This window comes from Apis laboriosa, unplaced genomic scaffold, assembly GCF_014066325.1.
Source record: "Apis laboriosa isolate Shangri-la unplaced genomic scaffold, ASM1406632v1 scaffold23_cov150, whole genome shotgun sequence".
Classification (NCBI taxonomy): domain Eukaryota; kingdom Metazoa; phylum Arthropoda; class Insecta; order Hymenoptera; family Apidae; genus Apis; species Apis laboriosa.
The window spans coordinates 4,800,915-4,816,029 of record NW_025222452.1 but is presented as its reverse complement, the minus strand read 5'-3'; the positions used below and the strand labels follow the sequence as shown (position 1 = coordinate 4,816,029).

The 15,115-nt window shown below is 22.9% G+C and overlaps 4 protein-coding genes across 6 annotated transcripts; 2 read left to right on the top strand and 2 right to left on the bottom strand.

Moving 5' to 3' along the window:
- Positions 1–493: 493 nt before the first annotated feature.
- LOC122713340 (epimerase family protein SDR39U1) lies at positions 494–2,005 on the bottom strand. Its single transcript, XM_043933694.1, has 6 exons — positions 1,857–2,005; positions 1,655–1,761; positions 1,314–1,584; positions 942–1,207; positions 757–870; positions 494–690 (listed from the first exon to the last, which is right to left on the bottom strand). The coding sequence occupies exons 1-6, from the start codon at positions 1,879–1,881 to the stop codon at positions 580–582; spliced, it is 894 nt and encodes a 297-aa protein (XP_043789629.1). The 5' UTR covers positions 1,882–2,005; the 3' UTR covers positions 494–579.
- Positions 2,006–2,363: 358 nt separating this feature from the next.
- On the top strand, positions 2,364–3,289 carry LOC122713355 (mediator of RNA polymerase II transcription subunit 10). The gene is made up of 3 exons (XM_043933719.1): positions 2,364–2,518; positions 2,856–2,939; positions 3,001–3,289. Exons 1-3 carry the CDS (start codon positions 2,397–2,399, stop codon positions 3,188–3,190), a joined length of 396 nt encoding a protein of 131 aa, XP_043789654.1. The 5' UTR covers positions 2,364–2,396; the 3' UTR covers positions 3,191–3,289.
- Positions 3,290–3,615: 326 nt separating this feature from the next.
- On the top strand, positions 3,616–7,491 carry LOC122713478 (chitooligosaccharidolytic beta-N-acetylglucosaminidase). Of its 3 annotated transcripts, XM_043933969.1 has the most exons (7): positions 3,616–3,748; positions 4,543–4,948; positions 5,330–5,776; positions 5,870–6,381; positions 6,488–6,618; positions 6,816–7,063; positions 7,361–7,491. In XM_043933969.1, exons 1-6 carry the CDS (start codon positions 3,678–3,680, stop codon positions 7,046–7,048), a joined length of 1,800 nt encoding a protein of 599 aa, XP_043789904.1. In that variant the 5' UTR covers positions 3,616–3,677; the 3' UTR covers positions 7,049–7,063; positions 7,361–7,491. The 3 variants fall into 3 exon arrangements, with proteins under 3 accessions (XP_043789904.1, XP_043789903.1, XP_043789905.1); XM_043933968.1 differs by lacking the exon at positions 7,361–7,491 and having other exon boundaries at positions 6,816–7,095; XM_043933970.1 differs by lacking the exon at positions 7,361–7,491 and having other exon boundaries at positions 3,695–3,748; positions 4,740–4,948; positions 6,816–7,095.
- Positions 7,136–14,828, bottom strand: LOC122713476 (adenylate cyclase type 2). Its single transcript, XM_043933966.1, has 19 exons — positions 14,608–14,828; positions 13,377–13,543; positions 12,777–13,106; positions 12,497–12,691; positions 12,296–12,402; positions 12,108–12,219; positions 11,861–11,988; positions 11,631–11,789; positions 11,402–11,534; positions 11,154–11,221; positions 10,694–10,799; positions 10,431–10,495; positions 9,562–9,732; positions 9,204–9,441; positions 8,941–9,104; positions 8,433–8,673; positions 8,064–8,315; positions 7,799–7,916; positions 7,136–7,546 (listed from the first exon to the last, which is right to left on the bottom strand). The coding sequence occupies exons 1-19, from the start codon at positions 14,618–14,620 to the stop codon at positions 7,281–7,283; spliced, it is 3,033 nt and encodes a 1,010-aa protein (XP_043789901.1). The 5' UTR covers positions 14,621–14,828; the 3' UTR covers positions 7,136–7,280.
- Between the last annotated feature and the right edge of the window lie 287 nt (positions 14,829–15,115).

Below are 15,115 nucleotides of genomic sequence, written 5' to 3'. Positions count from 1 at the left end.
AATATTCTGTTAAAAATAAGTTAATTAGTTACTAAAAAAATCGCACTAATGAAAATATTTAACAAATATGTAATTGATTTTTTAAAACATAAAATGCATTATAAGAATATATTTTTGATTATAAAATTTTAAATTATAATTTTAATTATAAAAGAATTTAATGCACAAAAAGATTTATTATATAATTAAATTTATACAATAAAAAATGTAATTATATTTAATTTTATAAATTCATATTTAGTTTAAATATATTTGAATAATCTTTTTTATTATCTTTATTTAAATTATAAAAATGAAAATTATTATCAAAGCATATGGTTGAAGAAATATATTATATATTGAAATAATATATAATTCATATATATATTACAATGAAAATTACTGACATTAAGTACATTAAAATTTTTGTTAAAAGGGATGTGTTTTCTCTTTTTAAAGAAATTCAAGTATATAAAATTGTAACATAAAGAAATAAATAAATTATTTTTTATATAGTATTTTTTATATAATAATGCAAATATATAAATTAATATAATCTAAATATACTGTTAATTTTAAAAAATATATACATATTATTATTTATTTATTTTTAATTAATTCAGCACAGGCAGAATTAATATCAGGATATTTATATTGAAATCCTAATTCATTAACACGTTTTGGTATAACTTTTTGTCCTTCTAGCATAATCTGAAAAAAATCAATTATTTATGCATTTATTAACAGCAATAAAATAACAATCAAAGTTAAACTAACTTTTGCACGTTCTTCATTAAAAATGATATTCAAGACTATTCGTGGTACAGGAATAAATGCAGGTCTTCGCATTACAGATGCAAATGCCTTAGTAAAGTCTGTATTTGTTACAATCTATAAATGATAATTTTTATTAATTATATTTAATTTATATCTATTTTAATATCTATATTTAATTTAATTACTTGTGGAGCAACACCATTTAATATACCATGTACATTTTTATTTTCAATAGAAAATAGAAACAAATTGACCAAATCTGTTATGTGTATCCATGGCATATATTGTTTTCCATTATCAATAGGACCACCCAATCCAAAGAAAAATGGTAAATATATTTGTTTGATCATACCACCATTTCTTCCTAATACAACTCCTGATCTAATTGTAACTTGTCTGATATTGCTATCTTTTGGAAGTTGTGCAGCTGCTTCCCAGTTATGACAAAGTTCTGATACATTTTAATATAAATAACATATATTAATGTGCATGAAAAATCTTATGGTATTAAAAATTAATATTTACGAAAAAATTAATATCAATAAAATTAAAAATACCTGATAGGAAATCATATTTTTCACATTTATTTTCTTCTGTATATTCTGTATCATTTGGTTTATAATATGATACTCCAGAAATTGTTATAAAAACATTAGCTTTAGTATTTGTAATAGCTTTAGCTAAAGATTTTGTTGTTTCTACTCTGCTATTTATAACATTTTGTTTAAATCCTTCTGACCATCGCTGTTTTGGATCAAGTATATTCTGACCAGCAACATTGATTACAGCAGTAGTATTTTCAGGTAAACCATAACATTCCAAATCATGCTACAAATTTTATATTACATAATATCATTGATCAAATATTAGATGATTATAATTATTCAATTTTTCTTACCCATGAAATTCGATTAGGCCCAGGCATGCGAGAAATACATGTATAAGAAGCACCTTTATGACACAATGAATTTATTATTTGTGTTCCGATAAAACCTGTACCACCACCTGAGACAATTACATAACCTCATCCGTAATATAACCTATTAGTCAATGTTATTTCGAAAATTTATCTTAAGTTTGTCGAATGAGAAAAAACTTGCCTATAACTACGTGTTTTAGCGTCATTTTTATCGTAAAAATATATTAGAAAATAGATAGTTCCTAGAAATGTATATATTACGTATTGTATTTGTAGAAATTATATTCGATACAGTAACTAACTTTATTAAATTATCATCGATTACTAAGTAAATTCAAATCAGAAATTTTTTTTATATACACATATATACAAACATATATATATAAAATAAGGTATTAAAGGTATATTTATATTTTCGATGAATTATACTATTTTTATTCATATACTATAAATAACATTATTTTATATAATTTTATACTTAATTTTACGTATTTATATCATAAAAGATATACTATTCAAATATAAAGAAAATAAATTATACAATTTATAAGATGTAAGTTTTATATTATAGAATATAAATGTAAATAATATTTTTTCATATAAACATATGTGCATATCATATATGCGCAGAATGTAAAATATAACGTGCGCAAACGCTATATACATATATATATATATATATATATATATATATAAAACACTTGTATAAGAAATATGAAAAATGGCGTCCGCATTAGAAAATTTGGAAACACAGTTAGAGCTTTTTATTGAAAATGTTAGACAAATACGTATTATAGTGAGTGATTTTCAACCTCAAGGACAAAATGTATTGAATCAAAAAATGTGAGTAATGTATGTTGAATCTTTCTACAATTTTTTTATTAAATAAATATTTAATATTATTTCATAAAATTTTCATTTATTCGTACTAAAGAAAATTTAATTACAATTATTTTAAATTGTTATTATTTGTAAAAAAATATTTTATTAAGATTGACAGTAATTTTTCATGATTAAATAGAATTTATAAAAACTTAAGTATCATAAAGTATGGTTAGTTATAATTAAAATTTAAATTATATTAAAATTTGTTGAAATATTCATTATATATTCATATTATATTATACGAATTTATATATTTTTATAAATATATAATAATTATTAATAATAAATATTTTAGTCAAGGTTTAGTAAATGGCTTACAAGAAATAGATAAACTTAAATCTCAAGTTCAAGATGTTCATGTACCTTTGGAAGTTTTCGAGTAAGTATTTTAAAATTAAGAATGTAAACAAAAATTTATATTATGTTATATGTGATTTTAGTTACATTGATCAAGGAAGAAATCCACAATTATATACTAAGGATTGTATAGAAAAAGCATTAACTAAAAATGAACAAGTAAAAGGAAAAATCGATGCTTATAGGAAATTTAAAGCAAATATGCTTGTAGAATTAACTAGAGTTTTTCCACAAGAATTAGCAAAATATAGAGCAATACGTGGAGATGAATGAACTGAATATAAAGTAAATTATCTAAATCAATGCAATATTTTTTTGTTAATTTTTTTATTGTATTTTAATCACTTATATAATAAATATTTATTAAACAAACAAACAAATTTTTATTATATGTATCCTACAATATATGTCCTATGAACATACATTATTGTAATATAATTGTAATATAAATTGTAATTTTTAAATTATGCAATAAAATATAATTATATTAAGTCAATGATATTTTATAATATTATTTATTTTGAAAGATTAAAAGATGTAGATAAAATTATTTATTTTAATTCTGTTTTGATTGATAATATATTATATGATTTATTAATTGATTAAAAAGAAAATATTGATCCCACTTTGAAATATTTTATCCAATCAAAATGGATTTGGTTTGCGTCACGGAGCAAATAAAATCATTCGAACGAAATCGTACTTAGTCATTCGAAAGACAAATCTGTGTTCGGATAAAACGAAATTACAAAGTATTAATATGATTATTTTGTTACTTATTATTTTCGTTGTTCAAGTCAAAACAAATGAAAATGTTGAGAAATTCTATAGGTAAGTTTTATATTATTTTTTTATATTTTCGAAATAAAATTTATAAATAACTTTATTTGTTTCTAATAACTTTGTTAATGCATAGCATATAACAACTAAAGATGCATTTTTTATTATTTAAAAAATTTTATAAATTTCAAAATTTTTTATTTTATTATTTTATTTTTTAAACATGTTAAAATATATCTATAATCAAAATTTCTCATTTACAAATGTATATACATATCGATATGATATTTATACAATTGTGTATACATAAAATTTTAAATATGACTTCATAATTATCACTAGAAATCATAAGTGAATAAAATAAAAAAATATATTGAATGCATAAAAATTAAGTGTAAAGAAAGAAAAAGAGTTTTGTTCCATTTTAATTTTTGCAGTCTGTAGTGAAAGCAACAGGTATAGTACATAGGTAGTATAGTATATATCAAAGCATACATATATCAAAGCATCTATACATTTACTTATGTATGTATATATCGTAAGTCGTTAATAATATTGAAAGATAAAATAAAAGTAAATATAAAAAAATATAACAATGTTTAAAATCATATTAATTTTTTAATTAATTTAAAAATTATTAATCAATTCATATTATTAATTAATTGTTATATATGTATATTTTCATTTATAAATATATATATATTTTTGTTTTTTTTTGTTTTATTTTGTTCTTTTTCTTATATGTTATAATTAATAATAAAAAAAATATTTTATTTATGTATTTTAAAACAAAGAATAATGCAAAAAGGAAAAAAAAGATAAAATTAGATTAATTTTTTCTACAGTTTTCCATGGCATTATAAATGTGAGGATGGTTTTTGTAAAAAAGAATTAATTACAAAGGAAATAATTACACCTACTTCATTGGAAGTATGTGAATTATTTTGTGATGCATCAAGTTCCCTATGGCCAAAACCAACTGGTCACTTATCTTTAAGTAAATATATGGTTCAACTTGATCCTAATAAAATTTTATTAGTAGATTTACAAAATGGAACACAAATTAGATATCTACTCGAAAAAAATATATTTTTATTAAAAAATAATGTGAAAAATAGTGGTAAATTAGCAAAAAATGGTGGAATGAGTATGCTTATTCGATGCGTGGGCTACGAAGAAATAAATAATATTAAATTGACTTTGGATACGGACGAAAGTTACAATTTAAGTGTAATACAAATAGATGAAATGGTGAGTATATTAATACTTACATAAAATTTTTTTTGTCCTTTTTTCTTTTAATATAAATAAAAAAAAATGGAACTCACATTTTTTTACACAAAAAAATAGAAAAAAGTAGGATAATAAAGATAATGAAAAAGAAAAAAGATCGAAAATATTTTTTCTACATATTAATAATATTTGCTTATGTATGAAGGAACTTTGACATTTTAAAACAGGTTTTAGATTTTGTTCGTTGAAAAATTTGAATTATTAAAATTTTATATTTAATGAAAGAAAATATTTATTATATACATATTTTATCTAAGCATAAATATCAATATTTTATAGGTAATGAAACGATTGAATGATTTCGATAATTAGTTTTTTTTTTATTCTTATCCTACATAGCTATTGGAAGCAACTATTACGGCGAAATCATATTTCGGTGCAAGACATGCTTTAGAAACATTAAGTCAAATGATTGTTTTTGACGATTTAAGGAATGAGATTCAAATTCCTAATGAAATATCAATTATTGATGGACCTGTATATCCTTATCGTGGTGTGTTATTGGATACCAGTAGAAATTTTATTGACAAAGCAACAATATTACGAACAATTGATGGCATGGCCATGTCAAAGTTAAATACTTTACATTGGCACATCACTGATTCTCACAGTTTTCCTTATGTTAGCAAAACATGGCCGAATTTTTCGAAATTTGGTTCTTACTCGCCTGAAAAGATTTATGATGAAAATGATGTGAAAGAAATCATTGAATATGGTCTTATTCGTGGCATTAGAATATTGCCGGAATTTGATGCTCCTGCTCATGTAGGAGAAGGTTGGCAATGGGTAAAATTAATTTTTCTTGACTTTTTTATTTTTGTTCCTTCTGTATAATTTTATAAAAAAAAATTTAATTGCATGATTTTATCTCATTTTTAGATCGGAAACGATACAATCGTTTGCTTTAAAGCGGAACCATGGAAAAATTATTGCGTTGAACCTCCTTGTGGTCAATTAAATCCAGCTAATGATAAAGTGTATGAAATTCTCGAAGGAATATATAAAGATATAATGTTGGATTTTCAACCAGATTTGTTTCATATGGGTGGAGATGAAGTAAATATAAATTGTTGGAGGTCTTCGATTTCTATTACAAATTGGATGCAAACTGTTAAACATTGGGATCTATCAGAATCAAGTTTCTATAAGCTTTGGCATTATTTTCAAGAAAAAGCAATTGATAAATTAAAAATTGCTAATAATGGAAAAGAGATACCTGTTATTTTATGGACTAGTGGTTTAACAAATGAAGAAAATATTAAATATTTAGATCCCTCAAAATATATAATTCAAGTTTGGACAACCAAAAATGATCCTGTTATTGATAGATTGTTGCAAAATAATTTTAAAATAATTATTTCTAATTATGACGCTCTCTATTTAGATTGTGGGTAGGTGAATAAATATTTTTAAATTAAAAACAAATAATATGTTTATAATTAATATTCGATTTTATCTCTGTCCATATTTTTATTTCTTTTATATTGCTTTTCTTAGTTTTTCAGCCTGGGTAGGTGAAGGTAATAATTGGTGTTCTCCTTACAAAGGATGGCAAATTATTTATGAAAATTCTCCTTTAAAAATAATAAAATTACAACATTTCGAAAATAAAAAAAATTTAATATTAGGTGAATATGTTTTTTATGTTGAAATGAAAATTGCAATGTTTTATCTACAATATTTGATTAAATTTTTTTTGAGATTTAAAAATTGGTTAATAAAGAAAGATTATGAAATTTATAAAAAAATAGTAATTGTTTGAAATTGATAATTAATAGTATAAATAATTTTATAATTTATTGTACATATCTTTATATTGTAATAGGAAGTGAAGCAGCTCTTTGGTCAGAACAAGTTGATAGTGCATCAGTCGATGCGAAAATTTGGCCTAGATCCGCGGCACTTGCCGAGAGATTGTGGTCGGAACCAAATTCAGCTTGGATTCATGCGGAACGTAGAATGCTTAGGCATAGAGAACGATTTGTAAAAAGAGGAATCAATGCAGAAAGCTTACAACCTGAATGGTGTTTACAAAATCAAGGCCATTGTTATGCATAATTTATCTTTAGAAAAGTAACGAATAAATAATAATGATTATTTCTTTTTTTCTTTCTTTCTTTCTCTTTTTTTCTATCTACTTTCTATCTACTTTCTATCTACTCTTTCTTTCTATCTACTTTTATCAGTTAAACATTCAATTTAAATATTACGATTTTATAGATTAATCTTTGTTATAAATTAACTATTTTTCCTTTATATTTTTTTATTTTCTTTATATTTTTATTTTTATCTAAGAATTTTCTTGTTTATCATCAAACGGTGTTTTTACAAAATAAGTTATTAAAGTTCCCTTTCCTTTGACATATGTAGGCCCTCGGCATATTAACTCATAACCAGCCGCGATCAGAATTTTGGCTGTGTCTTCGGTAACTTGAACTTTACCCATTTCTCCGCAACTATCCATTCTTGATGCTACGTTTACGGTATTACCCCAAATATCATATTGAGGTTTCTGTGCTCCAACAACACCTGCTATTACAGGTCCGTGATTTAAACCTTAAAAAATTTTTTTATATAATCTAGTGTATATATAAATAATATAATCTTATTTTCCTCTTTTCTACTTTATAAAGAAAAATTCTATATTTTATATATTATTATTACTTTATATTAATAAATTTGTTAATAAATTTTTTTTATTTATGTCACTATAAATTATTCTCTAAATCTTTGCTTAATATATTTAACAAGAAATTAATATTATTATAGAATAATACAGTTTTATATTTATTTTTTAAAAAAACTCACCTATTCTTAACTTAAATTTTTGAAAAGATTCCTTGTTAATTTGATCTAAAATTGTCATCAAAGCGAGAGCAAATTCAATAAGAATAATTATATTATGATTTTCTTGTTTTAAGAGTTCCTGAAAGTTAAGAAATAAAATTCATAGTTTTGAAGAGTTGAGAAAAAGTTTAATTGAGAGTTTAAAATATAATGTTAATATTATATTGTTTTAATAACAGAATAGTATATATTATACGTATGTGAATGAATTAAAATACGTTTTTACCTTTTCATCAGTATTTTTTCCTGGACTAAGACCAGAGGCTAACATATAAGTACTTCCAATAGTTTTAATTTTTTCGATTCCAGAAAATTTTGGTTTAAGCAATAATTTATCAAAATCACATATAATTTCATTTAGAAGTCTTAAACATTCCAATCCCTGTTTATTTATATCCGTTTCATCATAAAATTCTTTGTAATTCGGAATGGATGCAAACATAACGGCAATACTACTGTATCTTTCATGATAAAGATCCTATAAAAAAATTCAAAAGTATAAAAAAAAATTTTCAAACAATTTTTATGTTCGCTTTGAATACATATTCAAATATAAAATACATATTCAAATACATATTCAAATATACATATTCACCTGAATTGCTCGAACGTTTGTTAAAAAATGTTCTGCTACATGAGCAGGTAGTATGTTTTCGAGAAGAATTTTGTTAATACCTCTCATAGTTTCAACTTCATCTTGTTCTATTTTTAATTTATTTTCCCATAAAAAATCTGTTCTTGAAGTATATTCAATTTGCCTATCCAAAACATGAAGCACAAGGCAAACAAGTAAGAGCAAACAACCAATTTGAAATAAATAATGAATGCGATAATATCTGTGAAATAATATTTAATAAGAAATAATTTAAAAAATTCAATATTATTTAAAAATATATTTCTAAAAAAAATAAATGCTTAAAGAAAATTATTCTTTAAGACAAATATTTTAAAGAAGATTTTTTAGAAATAAGTAGACAAGATAAAAATTAAATAAAAATAAATATGGAGTCGATTATAAAACATGAATTTATAATTATATAGATAGAAGTGTAAGATATAAACAATAAAATTATCTTATTATTTATTTGTTGATTTTTACTTACTCGATGACATCAATCATATGGTGTAATTGAGCGATTGGTGCTTGTGAAAATGCAACTACCATTATTGCTATTGAGATAAACATTATACAGAATTTTATTAGAAAATCAATGCGTAAATGCGTCCAACCTATAACCAGAGACATTACCGCAGTATATACGTATAACTAAAAAAATATTATTCCTTTATATTATTCCTTTGTATAAAATTATACATTTTTGTATTATATGATATTCATATGTATTTAATAGATGTTAATACGTACTGATACGATAATATCGTATTTGTTTATTTGTACAATATCATTCAATAATAAACTAAGAATAGATGATGTAATCGTTAAAAATACTGTTATTAAATATACTATTATCCTGACTTCTCTGTTCAAAGATAACCAATTCCAGATACTGTTTTTTTTGATCTTAATGTTAAACCAAGATAATACGGAAAAGATAAACAAAAATGATAAAACAGGAAAAAAGCAACTGTAAACTATGATACTCCTGTAAAAAATGTTATGTATAGTATAATATATGTAACTCATTTTAGATTATTAGATATTAAATTTTCTTAGTAATCCAACTAAAATTATATGATAAATTAGCTGATTAATGCATGCTTGCCTTGGTAAATACATAATTTGAATGCCAAAAATCATAATATATATGGTAGTTGAAGCGAGAAGATACCATGGATATTGTTCATCAATCTGTTGACGATATTGAAATTCTTGATCTTGATCATTAAATCGATAAGTAACGGATGACATTCCTTCATTACCTTGATATCGTTGTCTGTTATATTCGAATAATCATATGTTAATATAGAATGTCTCAAAAAAATGGAAATATTGTTTAAGTGAATATTCTTAAAGTAAGTTCAAACAATATTTTTTTTTGCAAAAACTTTAGTTTTGTTAACGAATTATTAATAAAAAATAGTGGCCAATCAGTGCGTTAAATTAATCAAATTGCGATGGTAGTGTTGTATATATAAATGAACAAAATTTAATAGTTGAAGTTGAAAAATAAGTTACTTCAATAATTTAGTATTCAAACCATCGAATAAAATGCAAATAACTTTAGTGTCAAATAATCGAAGTTATACGAAGAATTATACGAAGGACTAATTGTAATAGCTACAATATAATATTATAATAAGCATTTTAATAAATAATTATTTAAAGTAACTTTATTCGATTTTAACTAGTTACTTTTTCAACGGCCAACTCTGGTATATATGCCACTAATCGAAAACATTTAAGCAACATATAGAAAAAATCTGTTGATAATATAAAATAAAATAATATTTTTTTATTAAAAAAAAATTATATTTGTTTGAGATTATGAATTTTCAGTTAACCGATGTTCCCACATTTTCGGAACACTCTATATATGTATAGGATGCATAGATATGTATATATATGTATTATATATGAAATTTATAAAAACTGAGAAAAAAATTTATAAAAAAAAGAAAAAAGATAACTCACTTCATATTGATGAAACAATTAGAATTACTGTTTATTAAAAGATTTGATTCAATCATGGCAATACTCTGAAATCAAAAAAAATATGTAGAAAATGTATGAAATTTGTAGACACCGAATTATTGGTATTTGTTATTTATTTTTATTTTTAATTTAAATTTTTGTTTTAATAATATTTCTCATTTATATCATTAGGGAATAATATTTTTTTTTTCAATTAATAGAAACAATAAATTGAACGATAATTAAATATTTAATTGATTTACCGTTAGTCCAATATTTTTAGCAAGTGTAGCCTCTGCAATATTAGCGAAAGGTTTATCTGCACCCCAACTTTCAAAATATTTCGTCATTTTACTACTTGGTCTTGATCTGTTAAAAAATAAAATTATAAATTATTTTAAACACGCTGTTGATGTTTTCTTTTTTGCTTTATTTTTTTATTTTCTTTTTATTTATGTTATAATTAAAGAAATAGCAAAAGAAAAAATATGAGAAAATTGTTTTTAAAATTAATTTAATTAAAGTGAAAATAACGAAGAAGATAAAGGACATGCTAATAATTTTAAAAGTTGATTCTATTATGATATGTTTATATAAGCAAAAGGGTTAAAAAGTAATAATTACATTTAAAGCGAAAATTAAACGCGAAGAGATGATATTGTAGGCAGTTTGGATACGTTAATAGAGCGGAAATATCAAAATTGAACGATGAGCCATGTTCACCTTGATGGTATGGAGACAGTTTGGATATGTTCACTATTATCATTCATACGATTTTCTTGATTGGTTTTCTTGATTGGTAATATAATAACAGAAAAATCATTATTAAAAATTTTATTAAAATAAAATTAGTTCATACAATCAAATTATAATTATATATTAATCAAATAATTGTCTTTAAATTGTATTTAATGTAAATGTTTTTACTTTTAATACATATATATTAATAAGAGAAAAGGATTTAATCTCACCTCTGGTGGTACTATCAGGAAAGTTTCAATATTATGTTGAGCAAGATAGACTTCTCGAGATCCTCCATTACCAGGTTCGACTTCGAAACGATTTCCAAGTTGAATTAAAGTAGCTTTAGTTATATGTACTCTCCTTGAAGAAAAAAAAATCTATTCGAAACGGAGCATTGGCTATTCTAACAATTAATACAATATAATCACTGTGATAGCATATTATGTAATAAATTACCCTGGTAAACCACCACTTTCCATATGATTTGCTAATGTAACATCATCACTCCAAACATCGAATTGCCATTTTCGTAAACCAAGTACACCACATAGTACGTTTCCAGTGTGTATTCCTATTCGCATGTCCACATTAAATCCTGTTGCTTCGCGAACAAATCTAAAAACAACCGTATTTATTCATTTCAACAATTCAAAAAAAAAAAAAAATTAGCTTTTTTTTCCCCTTACTTAATAGCGTCTATCATTTGTAATCCCATAGTCACACAATTATACGCATGATTTGGTCGAGAAATGGGTAATCCCGAAACACAATAGTAACAATCACCCAGAATTTTAATTCTCATGCATTGATTATCCTAAAAATCCATATATTCTAAATTCTTATATATTTATATACAACTTAAAAAATATTAAATTATAGAATTACGATATTTTGTAGAAAACATAAACTAATATTCTATATGAAAAATTTTACCTGAGCAATTTGATCGAATCTTCCGAATAATTCATTTAATATTTTTACTAGATTTGAGGCTGATAATTGTTCTGAAAGCGGTGTAAAATTCACAATATCTGCATAAAGAATACTGAAAGGAATATCATTATTGTTTTTTGCCTATATTTTCATTTATTAATAATAGTTTATTTTATTTTTTAGCTTACCTAACATTATTATGCCGTTGCACATACATTTCATAGAATCTAGTTTGCTTATGATTACTAGCTTCTTGACATGCATTTGCCATTTTCAACATAATACCTCTTTTCACCTGTCTCAATTTTATTTAATAATATGACATAATAATATTTGAATGATTTGATTAATCAATTATAATCATTACCGAAAGAAAATGCAAATCTTACCTCAGCTGCGATATAAGCCGGAATAACACTTAATAATAATTGTTCTTGTTGTTCTCTTTCACATTCTAATTTTATTCTGGATTCAATGACCGTTTTTGTTCTAGAAAAGGTTCTATTATGTGCTTTTGTAGTTAATATACTATAATACGAACCGGATAAAATTGCAGTGAACAGAAAGATAATCTCGCTACATGTCTAAATTAACGAGAAGGAAAAAGATCGAATAAATAATTTTGAAGACAAATAAATTTACCGAAATAAAATACATATATATATTTACCTGAACTATTTGATAGTAGCTTGAATGATCGAGAAAAATAAATCGTATACTTAAATGAATGATAATTAATGTAATTGCAAGAATTGTTGGTGTCTGTCGTGTATCTCTTGGTAATACAGCGATCATCGCGTGAATTGTGATAAACAAAGGTACTGAAGCACGAATGATTAAAGTTCCAATACCTAAAATACCTGATGCAACAAAACCTATAAAAAGTCTAGCTTTAGCGGACGTTAAAGTTGATGGTAGTTGCGTTATTAATAGTAAACTCAACGATATGAGTAATAATATCATTAAAGTCGTCACAGGAACAATAATTTGAGATAAATCCTGTAAAAATATTGATATTTTGAAATTAATATTACATTAATTTAATTATTAAATTAATATTATAATTATACTAATTATTATATTGATTATTTCCATTTGAAATGAAATTGTATTTTTCATATAATATAATATTTATTTTTAAATGAACGATCATATAATAAAAGTTATAATAAATTATTAATTTGTAAACAATTTGATTAAAATGTATTAAATTTATCTGATAGTTGTTAACATAAAAAATTAAAGTGAAAATCAATACACTAAATTTACCTGATAATTATTAATATAAAGAATTCCTACAACAAAAATCAATGCAATGACAGTGACAAATAGGATACCAGTATAGAGGGAAGCTGTCAATTTTCCTTCATATTTGCTTCGCAGTTGATTAAATTCTTCAACGCCGATTTCTCTGGTATCATGTTTCTGTAAATTTTCTAAAACATGTGCATATATTGTATATATTGATTATAAGATAAGATGATTAAATAAAAAGATGACAAAAAAAAATAATATAATTTAATATCATCATCGATTAATTTTTTTAATTTTTATTGATTGTATGAGAAAATATAATTGTATACATCGAAAATAATATCATGTATTTAACGTATCTTATATAAATATACATATATATATATATGTATAATAATAAATAATAAAGATTTGTTAACAAAATTATAACAACATAAGAATAATATTAAAATTTATGATATTTATTATATAATTATGTTATAATAAGATTTAATAAAATATATTATTTGACTGATGCATGCACTTATTGCATATTCCATAATTCTTAATTGCATCTGCCATTAAAATAAAAAGAATTGCTTAAGTTTCTAAAAATTTTTTTATCATAATTTAATTATAAAGCTAACTAAAATCATACATTTGTTTGTAAATTATATCAACAAGTTTATAGTTCTTTATAATTATTAGCTTGAGGAGTTGGCTGATTACCAGTACGAGTTATTTTTGATCTAACTCGTCAGAAATTTATTTGACTTTCTTCAACTATGCGTAATTTCAACGTATAGATCTTTTCTAGAGTAAAATTCAAATTTTATTTAAATAATTTTATTATTTTATTATTTTTTGAACACGATAATCAAAATATCATAATCGAAAATAGATAGATTATATTTATATTAATCAGTAATATCATGTAGATTTGCATAAAAAAATTTATATATACACATATATATGCTTAATATTATTTGTTATAAATACTAATATATAATATTAATTTTGATGAATTTCAATCAATTTAAAATAAATTTTCTATCGTTTTATGATATATTAATAGATTCGATTTCTTTTTTTTTATTATTTTGAGAAAATATAAAGATAAAGTAATAAAATAAATTTGGTTAATGTTATGACATTTTTCTTATAACTTTTATTAACTTTTTATTTTTATTTTATTAAAAAATAATTTATATTATTTATATGTATCTATTTTTTAAGAATATAACATCACATAAATTCTTATTATTACCTTTTTCTGTCATAATACTGGCAAAATATTCCACTCTTCTTTTCTGTTTTAATCGTTCCGACTGGTCGATATCTTGTAATTGATTATTCGATATTCCGTTTGTTCTTCGATCTTTAATCGATCAATTGCGCACAACTTGATTTTGCTTTTCAGCGTTGATTCGATTAATTGAACAGTTATAAAACACTCATCACAAAAATACATACACAATATGTTCGAAGTTCTAAATTTTGTTTTATAGAGATTTTACTCTTTTGGATTCTTGATCATTATAGTGGGGGGAAAAGGAAGAAGAGAAATAGGAACAGAAAAAGAGAAAGACAGGTAAATTAAGTTTATTCAATTGATATTTTATTATTATCATGTTTGTTTATATTTATAATAAAATTTATTTATTAATTCGTTCTGGAATGTGAAATATTTTATTATTACTTGTAAGTAAGATGCATGATCACAATGATATTCTAAAGATATGCACACAATTATTTATTGCATATTATCTTTTAAA

Bases quoted from the DNA above. Each gene is read 5' to 3' on its own strand.
- LOC122713340 (XM_043933694.1), bottom strand. From the start codon at position 1,881: ATGACGCTAAAACACGTAGTTATAG. The intron at 1,762-1,856 runs GCAAGTTTTTTC...TAATTGTCTCAG, and splicing joins GCTAAAACACGTAGTTATAG to GTGGTGGTACAGGTTTTATC. The intron at 871-941 runs GTAATTAAATTA...TATCATTTATAG, and splicing joins TAAATGGTGTTGCTCCACAA to ATTGTAACAAATACAGACTT.
- LOC122713355 (XM_043933719.1), top strand. From the start codon at position 2,397: ATGGCGTCCGCATTAGAAAATTTGGAAACACAGTTAGAGCTTTTTATT. The intron at 2,519-2,855 runs GTGAGTAATGTA...TAAATATTTTAG, and splicing joins AATGTATTGAATCAAAAAAT to TCAAGGTTTAGTAAATGGCT. The intron at 2,940-3,000 runs GTAAGTATTTTA...ATGTGATTTTAG, and splicing joins GTACCTTTGGAAGTTTTCGA to TTACATTGATCAAGGAAGAA.
- LOC122713478 (XM_043933969.1), top strand. From the start codon at position 3,678: ATGATTATTTTGTTACTTATTATTTTCGTTGTTCAAGTCAAAACAAAT. The intron at 4,949-5,329 runs GTGAGTATATTA...TATCCTACATAG, and splicing joins TAATACAAATAGATGAAATG to CTATTGGAAGCAACTATTAC. The intron at 6,382-6,487 runs GTAGGTGAATAA...TGCTTTTCTTAG, and splicing joins GCTCTCTATTTAGATTGTGG to TTTTTCAGCCTGGGTAGGTG.
- LOC122713476 (XM_043933966.1), bottom strand. The intron at 10,800-11,153 runs GTGAACATGGCT...ATTTTTTAACAG, and splicing joins ACTGTCTCCATACCATCAAG to ATCAAGACCAAGTAGTAAAA. The intron at 8,674-8,940 runs GTAAGTAAAAAT...ATTATTTCACAG, and splicing joins CATATGATTGATGTCATCGA to ATATTATCGCATTCATTATT.